This window comes from Ranitomeya variabilis, chromosome 7 (assembly GCF_051348905.1).
Source record: "Ranitomeya variabilis isolate aRanVar5 chromosome 7, aRanVar5.hap1, whole genome shotgun sequence".
Taxonomy (NCBI): Eukaryota; Metazoa; Chordata; class Amphibia; order Anura; family Dendrobatidae; genus Ranitomeya; species Ranitomeya variabilis.
This window is the reverse complement of record NC_135238.1, coordinates 199507216-199529049: the sequence shown is the minus strand read 5'-3', so window position 1 is coordinate 199529049 and position 21834 is coordinate 199507216. Positions and strand designations below refer to the sequence as shown.

At 43.8% G+C, this 21834-nt stretch overlaps 1 protein-coding gene across 1 annotated transcript in view; it reads left to right on the top strand.

Moving 5' to 3' along the window:
- Positions 1-634: 634 nt before the first annotated feature.
- Positions 635-21834, top strand: part of MTX2 (metaxin 2) — a 98157-nt gene continuing 76957 nt past the window's right edge. Inside the window, exon 1 of the mRNA XM_077272644.1 lies at positions 635-793. Coding sequence (XP_077128759.1) covers positions 754-793 — 40 coding nt within the window. The 5' untranslated portion in view covers positions 635-753. The remainder of the gene's footprint in view (positions 794-21834) is intronic.

The window sequence follows — 21834 nt, the reverse complement described above, 5'->3', positions numbered from 1 at the left end:
TAACATTCAACTGCGCTGACTTGAGGTGTAAGGCCACATTCACACTAGCAGTATTTGGTCAGTATTTTACCTCAGTATGTGTAAGCCAAAACCAAGAGTGGAACAATCAGAGGAAAGTATAATAGAAACACGTCACCACTTCTGTATTTATCACCCACTCCTGGTTTTGGCTTATAACTACTGAGGTAAAATACTGACCAAATACTGAAAGTGTGAACGTGGCCTAAAAGAACAAAACAGCAGTAAAAAAAAGCTAAAATTAATGACACCATAAGGACGGAAAAGCACTTACATATATTAAAAAATAAAGCTACTTAGTGTCTTTCATGGATTTTTAATAATAGTTTTTTTTTTACAAGACTAAAACAGGCTGGGGGAGAACTAACAATACTCTAGTGTCACTCCCATTACGAACAACGAATAAATATTGAAAAAGGAAGAAATGGTGTAAAAAAATCCCGACTTTCTGCAATAATCAACTTCAATTCTCTGCTTTGCCCAAAACAAAAATGGCGCTGGCGATTTCTCCGCCTTTACAGTCACGTGACCTCCCGGCCTTCTCTTCAGTGCAGTACAGTAGTGACTATTCGTTTTTTTTAAATAAACTTTATTGAGTAGCAAACAAACAACATTGAATAGCGTCCCCGTTACCTTGGCTATGGAAGGAAGTAGTCCCGCGTCGTGCTGTCATCCCATGGTTGACTTCCTGTTATTGTGACCTTAACCTTGCATGTGGCGCGGAGGATTCCTGCAATGTCTCTGGTTACAGACGCCTTCGTGTCGCAGATAGCAGGTAATGGCGCTGTGCCTGAGGTAGAGCCTGTGTGTAGGCGCTGACATGGCGCACAGTGCACCCACCGCAGCGCTACCTGCAGGCGCAACATTCATCACAGGTGGACAGTGCCGAGGAGCCATTGTGGGCTAAGCGGCATTTGCTGGGACTTGTAGTACCACTGGGCCAATACGTCTCCAATGCGTCAGGAGGCTACAATGTGGCTAATGTGACCAGTAGCCAGGCAGCCTGTTAGCTCAGGATGATGCATTTTTCTTATCTTCCTGTAAAATGATGCAGTTTTTTTTTCAGCAACATGAATGAGTGTTTCTACAATCTCATTCACACAGGGCGAGTTTTTCCTTGTATTTTATTCCTTTGCAGTTTTATTTTATTTTTTTAAATGCAGCATGTTGGTTCTTTCTGAGTTTTTACAGCAGGTTTTCCTCATTCCCCAGTTGCTTAACGTAAAAAAAAAAAAAAAAAACATTTAAAAACGCATGTAATTTCTGCTGTGGTGTTCATGCAGAAAAAAATGTCTTGTGAACATTCCTTTACTATAGAAGAACAGTATTTCCAAAACTCCAGTCGTCGCGACCCCCGCAGGTCTTGCGCTCCAGTCGTCGCGACCCCCGCAGGTCTTGCGCCCCATCCGACGCGGCCCCCGCAGGTCTTGCGCCCCGGCCGTCGCGGCCCCCGCAGGTCTTGCGCCCCGGCCGTCGCGGCCCCCGCAGGTCTTGCGCCCCAGCCGTCGCGGCCCCCGCAGGTCTTGCGCCCCAGCCGTCGCGGCCCCCGCAGGTCTTGCGCCCCAGCCGTCGCGGCCCCCGCAGGTCTTGCGCCCCGGCCGTCGCGGCCCCCGCAGGTCTTGCGCCCCAGCCGTCGCGGCCCCCGCAGGTCTTGCGCCCCAGCCGTCGCGGCCCCCGCAGGTCTTGCGCCCCAGCCGTCGCGGCCCCCGCAGGTCTTGCGCCCCAGCCGTCGCGGCCCCCGCAGGTCTTGCGCCCCAGCCGTCGCGGCCCCCGCAGGTCTTGCGCCCCAGCCGTCGCGGCCCCCGCAGGTCTTGCGCCCCAGTCTTTCCAGCCACCCACATGTCATGTTCTCAGGATTTCCAGCCACCCACATGTCATGTTCTCAGGATTTCCAGTATTGCGCAGATGAGAGAATTCCTGATACCTTGATTATTCAGATAATTTTAGTCCTGTGCCTTTAACTTAACCTGGAACTGCATTCATAGTTCTGCTGGCCGTCAGTGGAAATCACAGATTCAGCTCTCAGCTTTGGGCTACACAAAGATCCAGTGAATTTGTCACCTGGAGCGGACACAGGCAGAAGATGGCCCTAGGTCAAGAGCAGTATATGGACCCTTTGCAGCCCAATAGCTCGTCATAATGCACAATTGCCCCTGCTTTGGGGGAGGTAGTGGCCTTCTTACTTCTTGGGCCCCTGGTTGCACCAACCATTGCATTTTTTGATTTTCTTTTGTTTTTTCTTTGCAGTAGTCATCATAAAAGGGATTGTCCACCTTTTGGCAACATTTTATTTATTTTTTTTATTCAATTGCAAGTAAATCATTAAAAATTCTGCACCGTTTTGCTTTAACAAGCTTTTTTGTTTTCTTGTACACTCAACTTTGTCTGTGGCCATAAATCCGCTGAGGGGCGCTCAGAAAGAGTTAGAAACTCTCAGTCAGATAGCATAGCAGGCTGGTTGACTAGTTCTCTGTTAACTCATTCAGCAGCCAGCAATAGCCAGTGCAATATGGAGATTATAGAAGGCAAAGGGTGCAAAATGTTTAATGAAAACTAATTGCAAAAATGATTTTTAACCCCTAATGTCTCCACATTAGTAGAATAAATAAAAAAAAATGTCCAAAAAAGGCCGACAACCCCTTTTAAATCAGTTGCTGCAGTACACTGAAAGTTGAGTGCAATATCATGGTCTGACATTGCAGTTTTCAATTTACACCGCCGACCGCGATCGTTAAAAGTTAGAACGCTTATTCTCCAATTATCAGCTCGCCTAAATGGGTGTTAAGTGTCCAAGACCATAGTGAAAATACAGATGTTGTATGGCTTGTGCACACGACCGATTTTTTGTGGATGGGTGCTATCCTTGGTTTTCACCTATGATATTCTATGGGGCTGTGCACATGGACTTTTTTTTATTTTTTATATATATATATATAGTTTTTTTTACAGTGAAGATCATGGAACTCTTCCTAATGTGCACTGCATTACATCTGCTGTATTTCTTGACATGGCTTACTTCAGGAGTTGTGCACACTGCCAGGGCAAAATCAGTTTACCTTGTAAATCGGACCAAGATCGGACCACAATGCAAGGACTGGCCGGCGGGTCTCCTGACCCAGGTGTGACAGCTTCATATATTTCTATGCAGCCATAACACTCGGGTCGTGAGGGCCGTGGTCAGTCCGTGCATTGTGTTCCAATCTCGATCCGATTAATGCGGCCGTGTTGCTTCGCCCTTACACTAGTTGCACACATTTATTATTATTATTATTATTTATTATTATAGCGCCATTTATTCCATGGCGCTTTACATGTGAGGAGGGGTATATATAATAAAAACAAGTACAATAATCTTAAACAGTACAAGTCACGACTGGTACAGGAGGAGAGAGGACCCTGCCCGCGAAGGCTCACAATCTACAAGGGATGGGTGAGGATACAGTAGGCGAGGGTAGAGCTGGTCGTGCAGCGGTTTGGTCGATCGGTGGTTACTGCAGGTTGTAGGATTGTCGGAAGAGGTGGGTCTTCAGGTGCTTTTTGAAGGTTTCGATGGTGGTAGGCGAGAGTCTGATGTGTTGTGGTAGAGAGTTCCAGAGTAGGGGTGATACGCGAGAGAAATCTTGTTTGTGATTTATTGGGAAGAGGAGATAAGAGGGGAGTAGAGAAGGAGATCTTGTGAGGATCGGAGGTTGCGTGTAGGTAAGTACCGGGAGGCGAGGTCACAGATGTATGGAGGAAACAGGTTGTGGATGGCTTTGTACGTCATGGTTAGGGTTTTGTACTGGAGTCTCTGGGCAATGGGGAGCCAGTGAAGGGATTGACAGAGGGGAGAGGCCGGGGAATAGCGGGGGGACAGGTGGATTAGTCGAGCAGCAGAGTTTAGGATAGATTGGAGGGGTGCGAGTGTGTTAGAGGGGAGGCCACAGAGCCGGAGGTTGCTTTTGTTTCCAGTTGTCTTAACTATCTATATTAGATGGACTGTTTGATTGTTCTGTGATGATTTGGGTCCCTGCCTGCACCTGGCAAACATTGGGGTACTACATTGACTATAAAAGTTAACAACGAAAAGGTGGTGTTGTCCAATAACCTGCGAATTTCAGATCCCGTGGACAAGACTTTTCAGTGAACGGAGCACTTTGATCACATCCCCTATTTTGGGGGTACTTAGATTTATATGACTGCTGCTGCGCAACACTTGTTAAGCTGCAGTGTGCTGTCGAGTGACTGTGCTGCCTAGCGAAGTGACAATGTCAGCAGTGTAATTCCTACCCAACACCATGACACCCCCTGCATTCAGCCCATTCGACATTATCAAATGATTTGGTGGCATCTAAGGATAAGACGCCCTTCTGATTAGGATCCACTTTTGCAAATTTAAAAAAAGCCTACGTAAGTGTATAGCAGTTGACTTAGACAACATAAAGCCAGCCTGGTCTGGATGAATTAGTCACTCAATAACTGTATTCGGTCGGGAAGCAAGAATTTTATACAATATTTTAATATTTATCGTTAACAGTAAGATGGGCCTGTAGGGGTCAGGTAGTTCTCTGGCTTTTCCTTCCTTGGGTAGAACAACTATTACCGCCGTTTAATAGCAGTTCTTCCTCAAATTGTTTATAGATTTCTATCTGAAGGCCGTCCGTTCCAGGGGCCTTATCATTAGCCATTTTCCCAACAGCCTGTCGAACTTCTTCTAAGGAAATTGGCTAATCTAAAAAAAACTCCATTTTTTTTTTCAACTTTTTTTTTATTGAGTTTAAAGGCCTAACAAAAAGGAAAGTTGCACATATTCTTAAAGAAATAGAGTTTAAGAGCATAATAAAAGGAAAAGTTGTACATATCTTTGAAGGAGCAGCATAAACATACCCAACCTCCCCCTACCTTACCCTCTTCCCTATCTTCTCCGCATTCATTTATTAAGTCAAGGTTTCAAGGTATAGGAGTGGATCCTGTTGTGAAATTTGATTTTGGGCTCTCCCGGTGGCCACTGGTGGAATTGAACTTGTGTGCATTATCCCCTCTGTTCACCTGTTCCCATCAGGATGTGGGAGTCGCTATTTAACCTTGCTCCTCTGTCACTTCCATGCCGGTCAACATTGTAATCAGAAGCCTTTCTGTGCATGTTCCTGCTACCAGACAACTTCCAGCTAAGTCGGACTTTTGTCCTTGTTTGTTTTTTGCATTTTGTTCCAATTCACAGCTGCAGTTTTGTTTCTGTGTCTGGAAAGCTCTTGTGATCTGAAATTGCCACTCTGATGTTATGAGTTAATACTAGAGTCTTAAAGTAATTTCAGGATGGTGTATTGATAGGGTTTTCAGCTGACCATGAAAGTACCCTTTCTGTCTTCCTGCTATCTAGTAAGCGGACCTCGATTTTGCTAAACCTATTTTCATACTACGTTTGTCATTTTCATCTTAAATCACCGCCAATATATGTGGGGGCCTCTGTCTGCCTTTCGGGGAAATTTCTCTAGAGGTGAGCCAGGACTATATTTTCCTCTGCCAGGATTAGTTAGTCCTCCGGCCGGCGCTGGGCGTCTAGGGATAAAACGCAGGCTACGCTACCCGGCTACTGTTAGTTGTGCGGCAGGTTTAGTTCATGGTCAGTTTAAGTTTCCATCCTTCCAAGAGCTAGTTCCTATGTATGCTGGGCTATGTTCTCTTGCCATTGAGAACCATAACAGTTTGACCGGCCCACAAAGGGTTAAATTAATTGGCAGAGAAAGGAGAGAAAAAAGAAGTCTGCTGAAAAATTTTTTTTTTTATTTTTTCCTTCAGTTCTGAGTGTGCTTTCAATTGAATCACTTGCAAGTCTGCCTATATTGCAGCCTTCCTCTCTCTCTCTCCTTCTAATCCTGGAATGGCTCTGTGTTCACCTGTTTAAAATGGATATTCAGAGTTTAGCTGCAGGTTTGAATAATCTCACCACGAAAGTTCAAAATTTACAAGATTTTGTTGTTCATGTTCCTATATCTGAACCTAGAATTCCTTTGCCTGAATTTTTCTCGGGGAATAGATCTTGCTTTCAAAATTTCAAAAATAATTGCAAGTTGTTTTTGTCCCTGAAATCTCGCTCTGCTGGAGATCCTGCTCAGCAGGTCAGGATTGTGATTTCCTTGCTCCGGGGCGACCCTCAAGATTGGGCTTTTGCATTGGCTCCAGGGGATCCTGCGTTGCTCAATGTGGATGCGTTTTTTCTGGCCTTGGGGTTGCTTTATGAGGAACCTCATTTAGAGCTTCAGGCGGAAAAAGCCTTGATGTCCCTATCTCAGGGGCAAGATGAAGTTGAAATATACTGCCAAAAATTCCGTAAATGGTCTGTGCTTACTCAGTGGAATGAGTGCGCCCTGGCGGCGAATTTCAGAGAGGGTCTCTCTGATGCCGTTAAGGATGTTATGGTGGGGTTCCCTGTGCCTGCGGATCTGAATGAGTCCATGACAATGGCTATCCAGATCGATAGACGTCTGCGGGAGCGCAAACCTGTGCACCATTTGGCGGTGTCTACTGAGAAGACGCCAGAGAATATGCAATGTGATAGAATTCTGTCCAGAAGCGAACGGCAGAATTTTAGACGAAAAAATGGGTTGTGCTTTTATTGTGGTGATTCAACTCATGTTATATCAGCATGCTCTAAGCGTACTAAGAAGCTTGATAAGTCAGTTTCAATTGGCACTTTTCAGTCTAAGTTTATTCTATCTGTGACCCTGATTTGTTCTTTATCATCTATTACCGCGGATGCCTATGTCGACTCTGGCGCCGCTTTGAGTCTTATGGATTGGTCCTTTGCCAAACGCTGTGGGTATGATTTAGAGCCTCTTGAAACTCCTATACCTCTGAAGGGGATTGACTCCACCCCATTGGCTAGTAATAAACCACAATACTGGACACAAGTAACTATGCGAATTAATCCGGATCATCAGGAGATTATTCGCTTTCTTGTGCTGTATAATCTACATGATGTGTTGGTGCTTGGATTGCCATGGCTGCAATCTCATAACCCAGTCCTCGACTGGAACGCTATGTCTGTGTTAAGCTGGGGATGTAAGGGGATGCATGGGGACGTACCTTTGGTTTCCATTTCGTCATCTATTCCCTCTGAGATTCCTGAATTCTTGTCTGACTATCGTGACGTTTTTGAAGAACCTAAGCTTGGTTCATTACCTCCGTACCGGGAGTGCGATTGTGCCATAGATTTGATTCCGGGTAGTAAATACCCTAAGGGTCGTTTATTTAATCTGTCTGTGCCTGAACATGCTGCTATGCGAGAATATATAAAGGAGTCCTTGGAAAAGGGACATATTCGTCCTTCGTCATCTCCCTTAGGAGCCGGTTTTTTCTTTGTGTCTAAGAAAGATGGCTCTTTGAGGCCGTGTATTGATTATCGGCTTTTGAATAAAATCACGGTTAAATATCAATATCCGTTGCCACTGCTGACTGATTTGTTTGCTCGCATAAAGGGGGCCAAGTGGTTCTCTAAGATAGATCTCCGTGGGGCGTATAATTTGGTGCGAATTAAGCAGGGGGATGAGTGGAAAACCGCATTTAATACGCCCGAGGGCCACTTTGAGTATTTGGTGATGCCTTTTGGCCTTTCAAATGCCCCTTCAGTCTTTCAGTCCTTTATGCATGACATTTTCCGTGATTATTTGGATACATTTATGATCGTGTATCTGGATGATATTCTGATTTTTTCGGATGACTGGGACTCTCATGTCCAGCAGGTCAGGAGGGTTTTTCAGGTTTTGCGGTCTAATTCCTTGTGTGTGAAGGGTTCTAAGTGCGTTTTTGGGGTTCAAAAGATTTCCTTCTTGGGATACATTTTTTCCCCCTCTTCCATCGAGATGGATCCTGTCAAGGTTCGGGCTATTTGTGATTGGACGCAACCCTCTTCTCTTAAGAGTCTTCAGAAATTTTTGGGCTTTGCTAACTTTTATCGTCGATTTATTGCTGGTTTTTCTGATGTTGTTAAACCATTGACTGATTTGACTAAGAAGGGTGCTGATGTTGCTGATTGGTCCCCTGCTGCTGTGGAGGCCTTTCGGGAGCTTAAGCGCCGCTTTTCTTCCGCCCCTGTGTTGCGTCAGCCTGATGTTGCTCTTCCTTTTCAGGTTGAGGTCGACGCTTCTGAAATCGGAGCTGGGGCGGTTTTGTCGCAAAGAAGTTCCGACTGCTCCGTGATGAAACCTTGTGCTTTTTTTTCTCGTAAATTTTCGCCCGCCGAGCGGAATTATGATATTGGGAATCGGGAGCTTTTGGCTATGAAGTGGGCTTTTGAGGAGTGGCGTCATTGGCTTGAGGGGGCTAGACATCAGGTGGTGGTATTGACCGACCACAAAAATTTAATTTATCTTGAGTCCGCCAGACGCCTGAATCCTAGACAGGCGCGCTGGTCGTTGTTTTTCTCTCGGTTTAATTTTGTGGTGTCATACCTACCGGGTTCTAAGAATGTTAAGGCGGATGCCCTTTCTAGGAGTTTTGAGCCTGACTCCCCTGGTAATTCTGAACCTACAGGTATCCTTAAGGATGGAGTGATATTGTCTGCCGTTTCTCCAGACCTGCGGCGGGCCTTGCAGGATTTTCAGGCGGATAGACCTGATCGTTGCCCACCTGGTAGACTGTTTGTTCCTGATGATTGGACCAGTAAAGTCATTTCTGAGGTTCATTCTTCTGCGTTGGCAGGTCATCCTGGAATCTTTGGTACCAGGGATTTGGTGGCAAGGTCCTTCTGGTGGCCTTCCCTGTCACGAGATGTACGAGGCTTTGTGCAGTCTTGTGACGTTTGTGCTCGGGCCAAGCCTTGTTGTTCTCGGGCTAGTGGATTGTTGTTGCCCTTGCCTATCCCGAAGAGGCCTTGGACGCACATCTCGATGGATTTTATTTCGGATCTTCCTGTTTCTCAGAAGATGTCTGTCATCTGGGTGGTGTGTGACCGTTTCTCTAAGATGGTCCATTTGGTTCCCCTGCCTAAGTTGCCTTCTTCTTCCGAGTTGGTTCCTCTGTTTTTTCAAAATGTGGTTCGTTTGCATGGTATTCCGGAGAATATCGTTTCTGACAGAGGAACCCAATTCGTGTCTAGATTTTGGCGGGCATTCTGTGCTAGGATGGGCATAGATTTGTCTTTCTCGTCTGCTTTCCATCCTCAGACTAATGGCCAGACCGAGCGGACGAATCAGACTTTGGAGACATATTTGAGGTGTTTTGTGTCTGCAGATCAGGATGATTGGGTTGCTTTTTTGCCTTTAGCGGAGTTTGCCCTCAATAATCGGGCCAGCTCTGCCACCTTGGTGTCTCCTTTTTTCTGTAATTCGGGGTTTCATCCTCGATTTTCCTCCGGTCAGGTGGAATCTTCGGATTGTCCTGGAGTGGATGCTGTGGTGGAGAGGTTGCATCAGATTTGGGGGCAGGTGGTGGACAATTTGAAGTTGTCCCAGGAGAAGACTCAGCTTTTTGCCAACCGCCGGCGTCGGGTTGGTCCTCGGCTTTGTGTCGGGGACTTGGTGTGGTTGTCTTCTCGTTTTGTCCCTATGAGGGTTTCTTCTCCTAAGTTTAAGCCTCGGTTCATCGGCCCGTACAAGATATTGGAGATTCTTAACCCTGTGTCCTTCCGTTTGGACCTCCCTGCATCTTTTTCTATTCATAATGTTTTTCATCGGTCATTGTTGCGCAGGTATGAGGTACCGGTTGTGCCTTCCGTTGAGCCTCCTGCTCCGGTGTTGGTTGAGGGCGAGTTGGAGTACGTTGTGGAAAAAATCTTGGACTCCCGTGTTTCCAGACGGAAACTCCAGTATCTGGTCAAATGGAAGGGATACGGTCAGGAGGATAATTCTTGGGTGACTGCCTCTGATGTTCATGCCTCCGATCTGGTCCGTGCCTTTCATAGGGCTCATCCTGATCGCCCTGGTGGTTCTGGTGAGGGTTCGGTGCCCCCTCCTTGAGGTGGGGGTACTGTTGTGAAATTGGATTTTGGGCTCCCCCGGTGGCCACTGGTGGAATTGAACTTGTGTGCATTATCCCCTCTGTTCACCTGTTCCCATCAGGATGTGGGAGTCGCTATTTAACCTTGCTCCTCTGTCACTTCCATGCCGGTCAACATTGTAATCAGAAGCCTTTCTGTGCATGTTCCTGCTACCAGACAACTTCCAGCTAAGTCGGACTTTTGTCCTTGTTTGTTTTTTGCATTTTGTTCCAATTCACAGCTGCAGTTTTGTTTCTGTGTCTGGAAAGCTCTTGTGATCTGAAATTGCCACTCTGATGTTATGAGTTAATACTAGAGTCTTAAAGTAATTTCAGGATGGTGTATTGATAGGGTTTTCAGCTGACCATGAAAGTACCCTTTCTGTCTTCCTGCTATCTAGTAAGCGGACCTCGATTTTGCTAAACCTATTTTCATACTACGTTTGTCATTTTCATCTTAAATCACCGCCAATATATGTGGGGGCCTCTGTCTGCCTTTCGGGGAAATTTCTCTAGAGGTGAGCCAGGACTATATTTTCCTCTGCCAGGATTAGTTAGTCCTCCGGCCGGCGCTGGGCGTCTAGGGATAAAACGCAGGCTACGCTACCCGGCTACTGTTAGTTGTGCGGCAGGTTTAGTTCATGGTCAGTTTAAGTTTCCATCCTTCCAAGAGCTAGTTCCTATGTATGCTGGGCTATGTTCTCTTGCCATTGAGAACCATAACAGGATCCGCTGATTGCCTAAAGAAGGTACCATTGTGTTCCAAATTGTGTCCTGAGTTTGTCTCTGGTGTCTTGAGGGAGCGATGGTATGAACAGTGACCATGTATGTAAAAATTTCCCAGTTAATTTTTCCCTTACTGGTTAGGGTATCAAGCCAATCCATCTGAAAAAGAAACATTATTTTGGATTGTGTGAGTGATTTTGATGGTGGTAGCGGATTCAGCCAATGTTGCAGGATACTTTTTCTGGTAGCTGAGGCCCAGATTACCAGCATAGCCCTAATGTGTTCTGGGAATTTATATTGAGTAGTGTCCAAAATGTTAAAGATAGCCCACTGCGGCGTGAGTAGAAATATAATCCCACAGAGATTCTGGAGTTCAGCATTAATAGACTTCCATTATTTTTGAACTTTGGTACAATCCCACATATCTGCAGTATAAAGATGGAGATTTTATAAGGTGAGAGTTATCCCCAAGAGGTAGTCCAGCAAATCGTCTTGCTAGTAGAGTTGAGCAAATATGTTCGGATTTTGTCGCTGAATATGAATTTGCCATGTTCGTGCCATATTGCTACCGTATTCGTGCCGAAGTTATGTTTGATGATCCGTTACGAACATCGAACATATTCGGTAAATTCTACTCCCATTGACGCCAATTATGTTTGGCGAATATTGCAAAACTAATATATGCCGACGATCGTAATCGGAACCGAAATTTGAAAAATTTGCTCAACTCTACTTGCCAGTAATTGACCTTAGACGAATATAGATTAGATAGAAGCTATGTAAGACCTTTATATCTGGGGTCCTGAAGGCCATATTACCCTCTACGTCCCTCAATTGATATATGAAAGCATTCTCTTTTTGGGCCTCGGCCATCTTTGCAAGTAACTGACCCGTAGTCTCTCCTTCTTCGTAGAATTGCTGCATTAACCCCTTTCACGGGGGGAGCGCGGCCGATCGCGGCCGGGTGTCAGCTGACTCGCAGCTGACATCTGGCACTATGTGCCAGGAGCGGTCACGGACCGCCCCCAGCACATTAACCCCCGGCACACTGCGATCAAACATGATCGCAGTGTTCCGGCGGTATAGGGAAGCATCGCGCAGGGAGGGGGCTCCCTGCGGGCTTCCCTGAGACCCCCGGAGCAACGCGATGTAATCGCGTTGCTCCGAGGGTCTCTTACCTCCTCCTCCCTGCAGCAGGCCCGGATCCAAGATGGCCGCGGCATCCGGGTCCTGCAGGGAGGTGGCTTCACTGCGCCTGCTCAGAGCAGGCGCCGGTAAGCCTCCAGGAGCTGTGCACGTCAGATCGCCGATCTAACACAGTGCACAGCAAAGTGTCAGATCGGCGATCTTACACTATAACATCATGCCCCCCCCTGGGGCAATGTTATAGTGTAGAAAAAAAATTTTTCACATGTGTAAAAAAATAAATAAATAAATAAATGCGAACAAAAATATATATTGTTCCTATAAATACATTTCATTATCTAAATAAAAAAAACAAACAATAAAAGTACACATATTTAGTATCGCCACGTCCGTAGCGACCCGACCTATAAAACTGTCCCACTAGTTAACCCCTTCAGTGAACACCATAAAATAAAAAAATAAAAAATGAGGCAAAAAAACAACGCTTTATTATCATATCGCCAAATAAAAAGTGGAATAACACGCGATCAAAAAGACGTATATAAATAACCATGGTACCGCTGAAAACGTCATCTTGTCCTTCAAAAAACGAGCCGCCATACAGCGTCATCAAAGAGAAAATAAAAAAGTTATAGTCCTCAGAATAAAGCGATGCAAAAATAATTATTTTTGCTATAAAATAGTTTTTATCGTATAAAAGCACCAAAACATAAAAAAATGATATAAATGAGGTATCTCTGTAATCGTACTGACCCGAAGAATAAAACTGCTTTATCCATTTTACCAAACGCGGAACGGTATAAACGCCTCCCCCAAAAGAAATTCATGAATAGCTGGTTTTTGGTCATTCTGCCTTACAAAAATCGGAATAAAAAGCGATCAAAAAATGTCACGTGCCCGAAAATGTTACAAATAAAAACGTCAACTCGTCCCGCAAAAAACAAGACCTCACATGACTGTGTGGACCAAACTATGGAAAAATTATAGCTCTCAATATGTGGTAAGGCAAAAATTATTTTTTGCAATAAAAAGTGTCTTTCAGTGTGTGACGGCTGCCAATCATAAAAATCCGCTAAAAAACCCACTATAAAAGTAAATCAAACCCCCCTTCATCACCCCCTTAGTTAGTGAAAAATTAAAAAATTAAAAAAATGTATTTACATTTTTCCATTAGGGCTAGGGTTAGGGCTAGGGTTAGGGCTAGGGTTAGGGCTAGGGTTAGGGCTAGGGTTAGGGCTAGGGTTAAGGCTACAGTTAGGGTTGGGGCTAAAGTTAGGGTTAGGGTTTGGATTACATTTACGGTTGGGATTAGAGTTAGGGGTGTGGATAGGGTTACCGTTGGGATTAGGGTTAGGGGTGTGTTTGGATTAGGGTTTCAGTTAGAATTGGGGGTTTTCACTGTTTAGGCACATCAGGGGCTCTCCAAACGCGACATGGCGTCCGATCTCAATTCCAGCCAATTCTGCGTTGAAAAAGTAAAACAGTGCTCCTTCCCTTCCGAGCTCTCCCGTGCGCCCAAACAGGGGTTTACCCCAACATATGGGGTATCAGAGTACTCAGGACAAATTGTACAACAACTTTTGGGGTCCAATTTCTTCTCTTACCCTTGGGAAAATAAAAAATTGGGGGCGAAAAGATCATTTTTGTGAAAAAATATGATTTTTTATTTTTACGGCTCTGCATTATAAACTTCTGTGAATCACTTAATGGGTCAAAGTGCTCACCACACATCTAGATAAGTTCCTTAGGGGGTCTACTTTCCAAAATGGTGTCACTTGTAGGGGGTTTCAATGTTTAGGCACATCAGGGGCTCTCCAAACGCTACATGGCGTCCCATCTCAATTCCTGTCAATTTTGCATTGAAAAGTCAAACGGCGCTCCTTCGCTTCCGAGCTCTGTCATGCGCCCAAACAGTGGTTTACCCCCACATATGGGGTATCAGCGTACTCAGGACAAATTGTACAACTTTTGTGGTCCATTTTCTCCTGTTACCCTTGGTAAAATAAAACAAATTGGAGCTGAAGTACATTTTTTGTGAAAAAAAGTTAAATGTTCATTTTTATTTAAACATTCCAAAAATTACTGTGAAACACATGAAGGGTTAATAAACTTCTTGAATGTGGTTTTGAGCACCTTGAGGGGAGTAGTTTTTAGAATGGTGTCACACTTGGTTATTTTCTATCGTATAGACCCCTCAAAGTGACTTCAAATGAGATGTGGTCCCTAAAAAAAAAAAAATGGTGTTGTAAAAATGAGAAATTGCTGGTCAACTTTTAACCCTTATAACTCCCTAACAAAAAAAATGTTGGTTCCAAAATTGTGCTTATGTAAAGTAGATATGTGGGAAATGTTACTTATTAAGTATTTTGTGTGACATATCTCTGTGATTTTATTGCATAAAAATTCAAAGTTGGAAAATTGCGAAATTTTCAAAATTTTCGCCAAATTTCTGTTTTTTTTTTCACAAATAAACGCAGGTAATATCAAATAAATTTTATCACTATCATGAAGTACAATATGTCACGAAAAAACAGTGTCCGAATCACCGGGATCCGTTGAAGCGTTCCAGAGTTATAACCTCATAAAGGGACAGTGGTCAGAATTGTAAAAATTGGCCCTGTCATTAACGTGCAAACCACCCTTGGGGGTAAAGGGGTTAAAAACACTTTATTATCGGTTTTGACCGAAACTGCTATTGTGATTCCTTCTACTGTGATAAATTTTCAGGACTATTAATTTGAATAAACAGCAATTCAGAATCCCGTTCTCTGTTTTCCAGGTGTAGCCCCTTCTTTTGTGCGTTATCCTTAGCAAACTTTATTTCTCTTGTAAGCGCACCCCTCAAAAATGCCTTCCTTGCATCCCATACTACGCTTACGTGTGCCGAGCCCAAATTAGTGGAAAAGAATTCCGATAATTGCCCCCTGACCTTGTTAGTCAATAATTTTAAGCCAAAATGGATTCCACCCCGGAGAGAACTTAGACCTCATCGGATCCACCTGTAGCTGAACCAATAGGGGAGAGTGATCTGATAAAGACCCAGGAGAGTATTCTATTTTGTGATGTTGGAAATATTTAACAGCGATTGCATGCCGTGTAAATAGTTAACCTTTTTGGCTTGGACTTGGTCTGGGGTAGTTTGAGAATCAGCGGAGGAAATTGAGATTTGGAGTAATGAAATGGGGAGCAGTGAATCAGTCCGTTAAGCCTCTGCGCTATGAAACCGGTCGGCATGTCCGGGCTAGCAAGTCAGCCAATCAAAACACTCCTAATTGTGTTCTTTCTGGCTGCACGGTCTTATAATTTTAATGAGATATGGCTTTCTGGAGCCACTGAGTTCTCGACTGTGCGATCTGCTTTCTCGCTATTGATATTTTGCAAGAGCCCGTGCAGTAGTTAATCATCTCAGGGAAATTTCTCACCATTTTACACATGGAGAAGCAGAAATTTATGCTCAGGGAATAAAATGCCCTCCTCTGAAATTACCAACGTGTTCTTTAAACACTCATTAACAATTCTTGTTCTGGATGACAATAGTTGAAGAGCCTCTCCACCTAAAAAACCTATTAATAAGCAATGGAGAATTAATTAATGTTGCTAAGCAGTTTTCCGCCTTGGTTACCGTAACGCAATGGCAATCAGGGTTTGTTTGGAAATATTTGAGACATGCCGGTTGCCACGCTGCCCTATGAATACTACTTTTTAAGGAAGACCTGTCACTAGATATAGTGGCCAGTTTTTGCTTTTATTGTATTCTTGCTGCTTCCCTGATTATTATTTTTTTTTCTTTTTAAAAATATGCTATACGCTCCCAAAGATATAGACCTTTGGTTTATTGTGCCCGAAATGCTAATTTTAAGTTCTTTGCCAATGAGACATTGCTCATTGGAATCTCTAGGGGTGTATATTTAGGCTCCTCTGCATTATTACCCCGTGAATAGCTCCCCTTTGGTAAAGGCCATAAAAATTATGAGTAAATAAAAAGGCTCATAGCTAAAGAACGGTATAGTGGCATTAAAAAAATAAAAAAAAATAAAATAAAAATAGATCGTGAGTATAAAGTAAGATATAAAAAATTTGCCAATTATGACCTGGTGACAGGTTCTCTTTTAAATGTGGTTGTCAGGTAGAACATCCCTAGCAACCAGTCTGTCTAAGATTTGGAGGGTGGGAGGAAACCGGAGAACCTATTTTCTCTTCTTCGGGCCGTCTCTTCTTCGGGCCGTCTCTTCTTCAGGCCGTCTCTTCTTCGGGCCGTCTCTTCTTCGGGCCGTCTCTTCTTCGGGCCGTCTCTTCTTCGGGCCTTCTCTTCTATCTCTCTCTTCTCATTAAATACGGGTTCGCTCATCTCTAGTTATAAATACTTATTGTTTTATGATGATCATTATGGAGAAGTTTAACTGCAATGTGCTGAAAATGAATATCCTAGCCCTCCTTTCCTCTATGAATAATATTTTGTTGGTTGCTGGGGATCCATCTATTAATGGGGTATCCTGATGTTGTGCACAAGCTCCCGATCAGAATTGCTGCTTTCTCTGTTTTTTTTTTTTTTTTTGAGAGTTTGCTAGACCTTGGGGGTATCTAAGACATTTTCTACCTCTACCCAGAGTCTGCAAGCTCTCTTCTGTTTCTGCTTGTCTAGAACTAATTGGCTGGTGTTGGGGACCACACTCTATGAAATTGGGCTTATGAAAGGAGGTTGTCCTAAATGGACAGCCTTATAACAGTAGGACCCTTATGCTAAGAAACGTTGTGTGCACCTGTTCTGTAATGATAATGCCATATAACACATGCTTAGTAATCACTTTTACATTATTATTATTATTATTATTATTATTATTATTGCGCCATTTATTCCATGGCGCTTTACATGTGAGGAGGGGTATACATAATAAAAACAAGTGCAATAATCTTGAACAATACAAGTCACAACTGGTACAGGAGGAGAGAGGACCCTGCCTGCGAGGGCTCACAATCTACAAGGGATGGGTGAGGATACAGTAGGTGAGGATAGAGCTGGTCGTGCAATGGTTTGGTCGATCGGTGGTTACTGCAGGTTGTAGGTTCTTTTTGAAGGTTTCGATGGTAGGTGAGAGTCTGATATGTTGCGGTAGAGAGTTCGAGTGGGGGTGATGTGGGGGTGATGTGCGAGAGATATCTTGTATGCGATTGTGGGAAGAAGAGATAAGAGGGGAGTAGAGAAGGAGATCTTGTGAGGATCGGAGGTTGCGTGTAGGTAAGTACCGGGAGACGAGGTCACAGATGTATGGAGGAGACAGGTTGTGGATGGCCTTGTATATCATGGTTAGGCTTTTGTACTGGAGTCTCTGGGTAATGGGGAGCCAGTGAAGGGATTGACAGAGGGGAGAGGCCGGGGGGGACAGGTGGATTAGCAGAGTTTAGAATAGATTGGAGAGGTGCAAGAGTGTTAGAGGGGAGGCCACAGAGCAGGAAGTTACAGTAGTCGAGGCGGGAGATGATGAGGGCATGGACTAGGGCTTTTGCAGATTCTTGGTTGAGGAATGTACGGATCCGTGAAATATTTTTGAGTTGAAGGCGGCAGGAAGTGGAAAGAGCTTGGATATGCGGTTTGAAGGAGAGATCAGTGTCAAGGATTACCCCGAGGCAGCGAGCTTGTGGGACTGTGGAGAGTGGGCAGCCGTTTACTGTAATGGGGTTCATTGGGGGGGGGGTCACGTGAGAAGGGGGAAAGATGATGAATTCTGTTTTGTCCGTGTTAAGTTTTAGAAATCTAGTGGAGAAGAAGGATGAAATAGCAGATAGACATTGAGGGATTCTAGTTAGTAGGGTGGTGATATCTGGCCCAGACAGGTGGATCTGTGTGTCGTCAGCGTAGAGATGATACTGAGAACCGTGAGATTCTATGAGCTGTCCCAGGCCAAAGGTGTAAATGGAGAAGAGCAGCGGACCTAGAAATGAGCCTTGCGGGACTCCGACAGATAGGGGGCGAGGTGAGGAGGTGGTGTTTGAGTGGGAGACGCTGAATGTCCGGTCAGTTAGGTATTACATCTTGATTTCCTTTTAAATGTTTATTTTATAAGCTATCCAATCCTTCTTCTGATTAATTAGGAAAGCATTAAGATGTAATAGATTCTGCTATAAAATTGTCTGTGTTCTCCGTTTCCTCCCGGTTGGCAACTGAACATTTAATCATCAATATATCTCAACAAACATTCTTACTTTGAAACTTCTATTAAAATTGCTTAAGACTAATTTTCTTGGTCTTGTAAATCAATTTAATAAAACCCCCAAAATGCGGTAGAGGCTGTAAGTTATTAGAAAATGTCTTCTACTTAGTCGGGTGAAGTGCGTAATGAATTTTGTATCCGTTAAATATCAAGGAACATGTATATTACCATCAATATGATAAATTGTCTTCGTCTTGGAAAAACAAATATTATCCTTAGGGGGTTTTAACTTCCTCACGAAGCCGCTTTGTATTTCTGTCGAGTGTTGAAAAAACCTTGACAGATCTTCAAATAATTCCTGACCACAGAACATCTTTAGCTAAGACAAGCCGAGTTCATCTATTCACCGCGCCAATGGACAATTAGCCCTGTCTATCTGCATGTGTTGACCCCTAGTATTGTGACGTTTTAGTCTATTGATTGTTGGTATCCCCTCTAAAATCGATCTGCCCTTTTACAAATGTGGGTGGAACTGATGTTTAGAGGATATATAATCACCATATATTTCCCTTATAGATTATTACTAGCGGAAAATAAATTTTATAATTGTTTAGTGGCAGTTTATTAGACTGCGGAAACAGGCAGTTGTTGTGCACGAATACAACTTATATGCATGATATCCACATCCAAAGACCCCTTTACACAAGCCAGTTATTGTTAGGATATACATGTTTCTGAGTGATCTTCATGATAGATGGAAAAGCACTTATCTTTGATCTTCACACGAGTGCGCAATCTAAAAATGCTAAATATCGCCAACGTTTGTGCCGCTGGTAGCCCCATTTACAGCCGTGTCGCTTATAATTTACAGAAGGCGGTACTGTTGATCATATAGTTCGCAGTTATCAGACATAAATTTGGCTAGCCATCTGCCCACTATATATATATATATATATATATATATATATATATATATATATATATATATATATATATATATATATATATATATATATATATATATATACATATACATATACATATACATGCTTGACTTTTGTTCGTCACAGCCAACGGGGATTACAAACACGCTGCCAAATACCCATCTGTGTGTCTGATTAATTTCCCTTGTGAATATAGGTTCAGGGACTTTGAAATTTACCATCCCGATTCATCAGTCTCCTAACATTTACGATCAGGTCGGAATCTGGCACCTCTATGACCATTAGATTGCTGGTCCCATGGAACTTGTCAAGCTTGACTTTCATTGACCTTAAGTTGCCCCTTACACAGTACATAGTTGTTGGCCGAAGAGTGGCTCGGTTGATCCTTTGGTCGGCAGCCATCTCTCCCGACCGCTCAATACACCGGAGTGCTCATCTCTGCCGAGAGGCCCTGTGTTATCTATGAGAGATCCGCTGCCGAACTCCTCTATTGGTGACTTATCTCATCCATGACAAGAGGATTGTCCGTCCAAAATCGGACACGCCAGATCCTTCTCTCCCTCGACATCATCTTTTTAAGGAGAGTCGGAAGATCCCTATGCCAATTTGACTTTTGGCCATACCTGGAGATATCGGCTGGTTTGGCAGACGGTAGTCGAATATGTATGGGGGCCTTATGTATAGCCCAACTCTCTAATCGCTTTTTTGCGCTTTCTCTATGCTCATATTAGCTTTAAAATAAAAACCCGAGTAAGGGCGTGTTCACACTTTTTTTTTTTTTAAAGAGTTTGTGGGGCAGAAACTGTCCAAAATCCTCATAAAAAAAAAAGTAAATTTGTGCTCCAAAAAACTCAGCAAATAGACTATGCACATGCCCTAATGGAGATGATCGAATCAAAAAAACGAGCTGGAACGCTGTCAGGTAGGTGGAGGTTCACAGGGCTCTCGTCTGGTGGCCACGGACTACTGATGTGGCCAATGGACCAGGGTCCTGCGAATCAATTCACTCATGACTGAGAAATCTGAGCGCTGCCTGTCAGCCACTTATATACACCATATGCCCTAAATGGACAGATTTACATCAAAGCCCAGGAGCCATCTGTAGTTCTCACACCGTATTGTGGCATACATTTAACTGGCTTGTCTAGTCTTTTCATCATCATTCCATTTCTACTATATGTGAGATATTAGTGGAGGATGGGAGTAGTAGTCTGCGCTGCTGAGCTAGATCCAAGAAATCCGGAAGCCGTGATGAGAGATTAGATAATGCAGTTAATTCTCAACGCGTTTCGAAGTTGAACCAACTGTGGTTGTGAATATCGTGAATCTCCTGATGAAGAAGTCGGTTCAACTTCGAAACTTGTTGAGAAGAAACTGCATGATCTGATCCCTCACCACGGCTTCCAGATTTCTTTAATCTAGCACCGCAGCACAGACTACTACTCCTATCCTCCACCAATTGGTCTACATGGCGAGATTTCCCGACCTGAGAATACTGCAGCACCTGTCGCAGCTTGTTTCCTCAGTTGTGGGTTAAATAATCCCCAAAGGTGAGCAGTTCCTTTACCTCTCGCCTAGACCAGTAGCTCCACCAGATAAGACCCTATTGCGCTTGGTCTCTCCCCCTATCTCTATATTTGAGATACTAGAAGGGATCCCAATATGGAAACTGCAGCTTCGGTTCCGTGGGGTCACCGGTTTTGATTGACCTAACAGATGAGCTATCTATCATTGGGGGCATTTGTCACAAATCACGTCATTGCAAATTATCCTTGTGAGAATCACTTTGGTGCTTGGATCGTGCTATTGGACTTTCTCCCTTATATAAATGGGTTGTCCAGAACTGGCCAAACCCTTATATGGAACCTTCCAACATGTTTGTATAGCTGTAGAGGCCCTTGTCCCCAATACATTTTTTTTGTATAGATATGAAATCTAGCATACAATGCATATGCAAATCATGCTGAGGGTGCACTGGGGGGTGTTTCAGTGCACTTGCAAGGATATGTCCAGGTGCAGTGACACGCCTCCAGTGCACTTCCAGTCTGATTTGCATATGGCTTCTACTCTAGATTTCTCACAACTGCCACATAAGATCTCTATAAAAAAGTATAATTTTTGGTGGTACAAGTGCCTTAATACCGACACTACTACTTCCATATAGAACAAACATGCTGACTGGTTCCCAAATTAACTCGTATTAATGCTGATAGCATGGGATCTCGTTAAAGTCCCTAATATCTGTTAATTGAATGCACAGGGTGCTGAGACTACGGCCACCATTGTATTTACCTGTGCAGATGCCTTGAGGAGCTTAGTAGTCCAAGAAGAAAGCAGGGTTTGACTTCATTACAGCGTGAATGATAAGTTTATATGGAGTTATTATAACATTAATCAAGTTGATGGATTGGAAATATGACAGAGCGGTAGCAATGTGTAATTTCCATGCCTACTGTTCTGCAAATGTTGTTCACCTCTGCGCTCACAATTCAGAAGAGTGATGCTGCATGTTTCCCGGGCCTCTCGTAACCCTCGCCGTGCCAGTCGAGATAAAATGTAAGGGATTTCTAGGTATTTTTATTCTGTGGGGGTCTGTATTTTAATTGAACAGTGAAACCCCTTGCTATCCACTGATAGGATAAACTTGCACTTCTGGAAAGCGATGTGCAGAGCGATCATCACTGAAAAATCTGACTTGTCAATCCACCGATACTGACATAATTGTTACTTAAAGGGAATGTTTTGGTAAGATTAACCCCACCAAATCGCATATACGGGTATGGAGGTTTTAGAAATCTAAATCCATCGACACCTTTATATCTTTTATCTGTTGCTTCGTTCCTGAGAACGAAGAGCTTTTTAATTCATATGAAGGTGAGGCACTGTGTTTTGGTGCT